Source organism: Protobothrops mucrosquamatus, unplaced genomic scaffold, assembly GCF_001527695.2.
Source record: "Protobothrops mucrosquamatus isolate PMUCROS unplaced genomic scaffold, P.Mucros_1.0 scaffold243, whole genome shotgun sequence".
Lineage (NCBI taxonomy): Eukaryota > Metazoa > Chordata > Lepidosauria > Squamata > Viperidae > Protobothrops > Protobothrops mucrosquamatus.
In genome coordinates this window covers 369,063-377,014 of record NW_015386593.1, presented here as the reverse complement: position 1 = coordinate 377,014, position 7,952 = coordinate 369,063, and the positions used below count along the sequence as shown (strand labels likewise).

Here is a 7,952-nt window from a genome sequence, read left to right as displayed (position 1 = left end):
CTATCCAGGCGTTTCTGCAAAGCGGGAGGGGTCGAGGGAGGGGGGGCGGTTGGTGGGAAAAGAAAAGATGGAGCAGCAGCCAAGGATTTATAAAGCAAGCGGCGGAGTCCTGCAGCTCAGAGGCGACACGGGGGGAGGGAATCGGAGCTAACCGAGGAAGGAGGCTGCTGTTTCTGCTGCCGCTGCCGCCGCCAGCCGGGCATAATACGGTAAATAAATACGAGCATGGGGATCTGCGTGTGAACGAAGCCCCACTCCCCCTCCCCTTTTGCTTTCGCTCCCAAGCCGGCGCTTTTTTTTTCTTGAAATTTCCCTCTTAAAATGAAGGTGCGTGTTATACGCCGGTGCGTGTTATACGCCGATAAATACGGTAAGTAAATAAGATTGGTTCATCATGCTCAATAATTACATCAAGCTCAATAATTATTTCTATCTCTGTCTGAGTCTATTATTACTCAGATTTACTCACTTTCTTTAATTACCAAAAATATGTAAATCTATATTGTTTTCTATTTATTATCCAAATATGACTTAAAAAATTAAACTGATTTTTAAAAATAGTAGAAAGAATTAGGGCTATTACTAGATAAAAACTGGTTAATTAGTGAAGTTATAGCCAACTGATACAAACATGGTTTCTCATGGAAATATTCTTTTAAGCAGATAGAGAAATAGTGCATCCATATCATCCCATAATAATAAATGCTCAGTTTTCTGGATATATGAAAGCTAAGTAGTGCTTATAGGTATAACATGGCATAACTTGAAAAGGAAAGGAAAAGAAAGCTGGAAATGCTCCCAGCCGAGCTACAGAACAGCAATTTAACAAGTAAGGGTAATACACAACCAACCTCAGCTGCTATATATGCCAATAAGAAATTACCAGAGCAAAGAACGTGGGAAATGTAGGAAGAATATTTGTCACTAAAGAATAGTTACAAAATAATAGTATATGTCTGTCAGTGCCTTTGAGAAGTACACAGTCAATGAAAATTGATAGGATTGTTCATTTAATTCAAATTTTAATTTATGCTTGCACCACTTTTCAGCAATGCCAGACTGAATAAGATAATTGATGGACTGTATAATTATTCTTTGATTTGCCAGATATTCATCTTTAATGAATATTTACCTTATCTTCATGTCTGAACCTGCAGTCAATAATATAGGATTTCCATCTGCTGGACTACAGTATATTCCATGAACACTATGAGACGAAGGCTAATAGACAGAAACATATATTAAATGTATAGGCCTTGGGGTTAAAATATTTAAAGAAAGGTTTTAAAAAAATTAAATAGTATTGCACAATTAACACATTACACTTGAATACACCCATTTGCAGCATGAAATGCATTAGTTAAAAATCATATTGTAGATTTGATTATTTAACATTTTAAAAATGCACTACCAGCACTGAAAAAGAGTTTCTCCAGATGATTTCAAATCATCTTGTATAAAAGGAAGACACTTTATGATACTTTTTCTCCCAAGCTATTTGGTTTTTATAGGTAAACATTAGCATTTTGAATTATACCACAAAATGCACAGGAACCCAACGAAAAAAATGGTGAATGTGTTTTGTATGTTTCTCCACTGTTAAAAGCATTAGTATTGATCTGATTTATCTCTTTTAAAATCTGTAATCTACACTCTGAAATGTTTTACCCCAAATTCAGAAGGCAAACCTGTAATTCTGAAAGAGGAGGAGCACTGCTAGCCCACAATGTGAAGCGTCGATCTCCTGTTTCCATATCCCACATGGAGACTTCATTATTGCCTTGAACAGCTATATAAAATAACAAACAGCAGTTATAATCTGGTAGCACGCTCTGATTGCATACTGACATTTTTGATTTCTTCCTACATTCCACTGTTGCCACCTGTTCTGTTGCCTTCCTATTCTACTATTGCCACCTATAGACCTTTAGTAAGCCACTATACCTCCTATTAATCCTCATTTCTTATTATGATCCCAGATTCAAGGAGAGGTTTTTTTTGCCATTTACCTGAATTACAGCCAGTCTCATCTCAAACAAATGCTCTCTGAATAAACCCATGAACTATTATCCTCAGCAATTTGTCTATGTTGTAATGTAATGTAATGTAATGTAATGTGTTATGCTATGCTATGCTATGCTATGCTATGCTATGCTATGCTATGCTATGCTATTCCAGTTACCTAACATAATCTTAAATTTTGCGGGCATTTGGATGTTTAAAGAAGATTAACTATACCTGCAATCACCCATGACTGGGAAAGGGGATGCATAAGTAGCCGTCTGATCCGTGCTCTAGAAGGATGGGAATGGCTGGAAATTGGTAACTGGAATCTCATATCCCAACATGCCATGGTCCCACTGCTTGTACCTTGCAAAGAAAAATGTAAACAGATCAGTAATATAATGCATTTTAAGCAATGTCTTCCAAGCTCTAGCACTGATGTCCACATGATATTTAAGGACACATTTTCTTTTTATTATTTATTTATAACTATTTATATCATTTGCAAAGAAAATTAAACTACAGGTACTCCTTGATTTACAATGACAATTGGGATAGAAATTTCAGCCATTAATCATGGCTGTCATAAGTCGAGGCACTCATGTGACTAGACCTGATTTTATGCCCATTTTTATGGCAGTTATCAAGCAAATTATGTGATCCTAAGTCCAAATAAGTGTTTCCCTTTGCTGGAGAAAAGCAAAAAAACACTGGAAAATGTCAAAAATCAGTCAACTATTATAACTAGTTGTAAATATAAGCTGGCTGCCAAGCACCCAAAATGCAATCATGTGACAGCAGGGGGCAGTGCTGTGGCATTTTATGATAGCTGAAATACTTTATAGGCTGTAAATCCGTTTTCCAAGGCTGTCATAACTCTGGAAGTTGTTAAATGACCAGTTATAAGATGAGGACTATATATTTAACTTGCTCTTGTAACATTATCTCTTGCACAAGAAATAGTAGGAGTTGAACCCAGATTGATTCAATTACCCAAGAACCATTATATATCTGCACTCAGTACATGTGGTAAAGGGCAATTTTATTTACACATTAATAAATAATATAATGATTAAAAGAAAGCAACACTTACCAATGCAGAGCCAGCATTGATGTATATCAACAGCAAACGAGGTTATAAGCCCCAAGCGTAAATCATGTTTTAATGTCCAGGCATTATTACAGGACCTCAGATCCCATCCCACTAACGAACCATTCACAGTGGCATATGCCAGCACAGACTGGGCTCCTGAATTGAAATGATGCATGTCTACCACACAGCCATCATCTTTTTGATCTAAAAACCTAAATAAAATAAAAAGAACTAGCCATTATTCACTGAAATTTATCATGGCTTACACCCTTGAAAAAAATATTTCCTATAGCTTTTATTTATACAGGTAGCCCTTGGCCCATGATCATAATGAAGCCTGTCCATTATAATCACAAATGGTGATGGTTGTTAAGCAAGACAGCATTGCTTGATGACTTCTATGCCCTATTTTCCCCAATACAGTTGTTAAATGAATGGTGCATCATTACGTGGAGCACAGGGAACCTCAGGGATGAGGGAGGCCTAGCGCTGGGCCAGTCCTGCTGCTTTGGGCTTCCCAAGGCCTCCTTGCATACCATGAGACACCCCATACTGCTTCCCACTCTTTGGGGTCCCCACAGCCCTGTCAGGTCATAAAGGCTAATGACTGAGGCGGCACTGCAGCAGACTTAACTTTGAAACAGGGTTGTGAGTTCTTTTAGGGGAGGGTCCATCATAAGTTCAAATGGCCACTCATTAACTGGTCTTTAAGCAAGTACTAGTTTTGGAGTAGCAGACAGTTTGCAAGCTCAAATTCTGGATTTCTTATCTTTAATAAATATTAGTTTAGGTCATTCTGAAGTACTAAGTCTTGGGAGAAAGCAACCTCGATAAGTGGATGGACATACTGTAAGCAACATGTTCTCTTAAAGCACAAAGCCACTAATTTTCTTACCAGGCACAATAACATTAATAGGCACCCCCCACACACAGCTCTCTATGTTCAAGAGAGTAAGACAGCTAGAATCCTGAGGTATTGGAACAGACTGGCTCAATTCATAATGGAGGCAGAATTTAGTTTTAAAAATTGTGAATGTTTAAATGAAGTAACTCCCAAAAATCCTATCATAGTTTTTCCCAATCTGGACATCCTCCAGAAGATGTTAGCATCACAGGTCTTGCTGAGATATTCTGAAGAGTGAAAACCACACAGCGGTTGGGAAGGCTGGTCTATAATATCAGGGAGAAACATGATAACCCATCTTGTATCCTTTATATGCTAACTTTATATTTGGAAGGAATAACCACAGCAGATAATCAATAGGAAACAAGAAAATTTGCACATAAACATACCTGTTTTGTATTGGATGAATCTTAGGTGATTTGGGGAGTTTTGAAGCTTCAATCCCAAAAAGTTGGATGGACCCGTTATCTGAAGCTATAGCCAAATAGTGAGAACCCTGGCAAAAAGTAAGCGTTGTCACACGTCCCCCAATCCGAGAATATGTTAAAATTGATCTGTTATAAGTAATAGGGGGGGAAAAACCCCAAAATTACAATGAAATTCCTCATGCTCCATGCTCCACTGAGAAAGTGAGAACATGCTGAGCTACATACATTTCACTTATTATGATGTCTGGCATAAAATTCTGGGAATATGCCCTTCTGTGAGGATAACAAGGCTCTCTGTTAAGATATCATTATTTCCCTCACAACACTATTATTCCCAGAATTTCCAGGCAAAAGAAACAACAAATTGGAACACGTATCTAATTTATGTACACAAAGTAGTTCTTCGATAGAGATAAGGGCAACCTTGCCTGGAAAATGAAGATTAACAGATTTTAATTTTTAATTGATTGAAAAGATAGGCATCCAAAATAAAAAGAGAATTTTTTATATTAGATCAGAGCAATAAGTACATCATTATTATCCACAACTGAATTCTACTTCCTGCTTTAATGGTCAGTGCTGCTTTGAAAGAAAAGCTGACTTCAAAGCTTTGAAACTAAAGTTACATACACCTGCTGGGCACAGCTCTGGGAAAAAAAATTAGCATATTTTACATACCTTTGTAGCACTTCTCGGGGAAAACAATGGACTAGTTGTGACAGCTTAAAAAAGAGCATTATTCCCTCTCAGGAGGAAGAACTTTTTGGACAGGTTCTTTAATACTGAGCCTTTCAACTGTTTTCAATACTTTCTTAAACAAAATTGAATGATAATTGAAGTCAATTAGATTTCAGTCAATTATATGCATGACTTAATCAAGAGCTTTATCCTAGGCAATTAAATAGTTAGTGAGACCAAAAAAATCAAAGAAAATAACACTAGCTCTATTCAGGTATTACAAAACCTAGAAAGCTCAATATGCAAGCAATAGTAAGAAGTCCTGCTCTCTATAATATTGTGCATGTGTGTCATTGTTTAAAGATAAGCATCTGCATGCACAGCTCAGATAGTTGCACTGAGGTCTGTATGAAATCATCTGTGAATTGACTGCACCAGTTTGAAATCTCATGAGAGCCAATGTGTGTGCAACTGAAAGCATAAAGGTCTCCATAGTGCTATAGGCATTCAAGATATAGAGGAAAAAACCCTTCCCTTAAATAATATAGACGTTCTCGACTGTAACTGAGCATGGAATTATGATCGTAAGTTATGCTGGTTGTTAAATGAGTCTTGTGACTGACCTGATTTTATGTCATTTTTTGTTAAGTGAATGAGGCAGTTGTTAAATAAGACTATTGTTCGCAATGGACATTTTGCTAGAAACTGGAAGTAAATGTTGGTTTCCATCAAAAAAGTCATACATTGTGATGATGTGACCATAGGATGCCACAAATAGCAGTATATATAGGCTGGTTGCCGAGTGCCCAAAATGCATTCACATGACCGAGGGGGGGGGAGCGTCACAACTTGGAATCTGGATCTTAAGCACCTTTTGGGAGGTTCATTGTAACTTAGAATTCAGAGGTGGAGCACCTTTTTTTTTTTTTTTTTTTTTGCAGAAACTCCATTTAAATTACATCTGTACCTTCACTATTAATATAAGCTTTAAGAACATGAATGTTCTAAAGAGCATCAGAGCACTGAGGTAGCTATTATTGTAGTTGGAACGAACGCAGGAACTAATATTAGTGTTTGTTATATCATTATCATCACTATTCTTTCATACTTATTTATAATTATTGTATTTTTGCATTGTAGTACTGTATTTCCTTGTTTGTAAGTCATTTAGAATTGAATTGAAGTGGCATAAAATCTTCATAAATAAACCAGTATTTGAATTTCTATCCCTATAATTATGTAATTTTCTGCAGTGCAGAAAACCGCAGTACCTCAAACTGACCCAATGAAGCAAGACTATGTACAGTATCATCATGTTAAAAAATTAAAATGTTTTAGTCCCACATATGAAAAAAGACGTTTTCTCAAATATTGTAAGCATGCGTCTCCCTGCTGATCCCTAACCACATTTTCTATTCATTTTTCTATGCTTTTTAACTTTTTAACTATGTGGTAGATTCTCCTAAAATTAAATCTGCATCTCTAAATATTATAAATTACCTAGTAGTAGTTGTTTTGCCTTCCATTTTATGACTGTCCCAAATTTTCACTGTTCCATCATTTGAGCATGTAGCAAAAATTGAATGTTCATCAGAGACTCTAATACGATTCACTGCAGACTTATGCTCATGCAGGTGAGCAACCAGAAGCCCTTTGGGATGCCAACCTAAAGCCAGAGTAAAATGCATTTCATTTATTCAACAAAAGTATGAACGATTCTTGCTTGCTTGCTTGATTTTCCCCGATGTCATGCAGGCATTATAAAACACATTAACTAGGTAGGTGACGTAAAATGCAAATATTAGTAAGCACACATATAACTATGTATTACTTAACCCTGTCTCTCTGACACTGGAACTTATTAGGTAGAGACTCAATCACCAATGCATATAGTTCTTATAAGCAAGTACTGAAATAATATAGTCAGTGGAATTATTGATAAGGTCGCAAGACAAATCAATTTCCTTTCCTTCCCCTTCCCCTATTCCATTCCACTCCATTTAATCTAAATATGGCAATACATCAAAATAACATGAAGAACAAAACAATTTTAAGTACATAAGAATAACTGAATAAGGAGGGAGGCATTCTGTTATCAAAATAGAATATTTCTATATTGCATATGGAGCATCTGACTTAGAATTAGGCTAAAATTCTCTGCAGCTCTAATTGGACCATGGAATGCAACATCAGTTACAGCTAGAATAAGCAAGTGACATTTTATCACTTTAAACTTTATTGGAAAGAACATAAGAAATACAATTTCTATTTTCCAAAATCTGCTGCTACCTCAGCAGGAGGACTAAAATCCCATGTTGTGTTACCTTCATAGTTTTTCTAATGTTTAAGAGTACACTGGTTTACCTGGGGGTGGTGGCTTTGTCTCCCATTCTGCATTCTCCATCATTTGTTTTGCAATTCTTTCTGCATTGCATTGTTCACGCTTCTGCTGTATTAACTGTTGAAGTTCAGTTTTACAAGTAGTAATGCGCAGTTGGTATGTAGAGGGTGAAACTACACTGCTTATAACTTGTATAATTGGTTTTCTGACTTGGATAGCTTGTCCATCTGCTGCCTGAAAGCCATACATAAATCACGTTGGATAATCACATGATATATATTCAGAAAACAGAGAAAACATCTAAGCTTTTGCATTAGAAATATGCTTACATGATGTTTCATCACTTCAATTGGGCTCAATCTGCCAGTACATGAGCCCATTATTTCTGTTCTTTAAAAAATATGACATAAGGCAAGGACAAACTGCAGACCTGCTTGTTGGGAAACCAGCAAGCTAGAATTCCAAGTTCCTACATTAATAATAAAAAAAAATGCACCACGCTAT

At 36.5% G+C, this 7,952-nt stretch overlaps 1 protein-coding gene across 1 annotated transcript in view; it reads right to left on the bottom strand.

Moving 5' to 3' along the window:
• Window positions 1–7,952, bottom strand: part of PIK3R4 (phosphoinositide-3-kinase regulatory subunit 4) — a 32,071-nt gene that overhangs the window by 3,112 nt on the left and 21,007 nt on the right. Inside the window, exons 11-17 of the mRNA XM_015814360.1 lie at window positions 7,472–7,682; window positions 6,608–6,773; window positions 4,391–4,555; window positions 3,098–3,309; window positions 2,239–2,370; window positions 1,689–1,789; window positions 1,133–1,221 (exon numbers count right to left, since the gene is read on the bottom strand). Coding sequence (XP_015669846.1) covers window positions 1,133–1,221; window positions 1,689–1,789; window positions 2,239–2,370; window positions 3,098–3,309; window positions 4,391–4,555; window positions 6,608–6,773; window positions 7,472–7,682 — 1,076 coding nt within the window. The remainder of the gene's footprint in view (window positions 1–1,132; window positions 1,222–1,688; window positions 1,790–2,238; window positions 2,371–3,097; window positions 3,310–4,390; window positions 4,556–6,607; window positions 6,774–7,471; window positions 7,683–7,952) is intronic.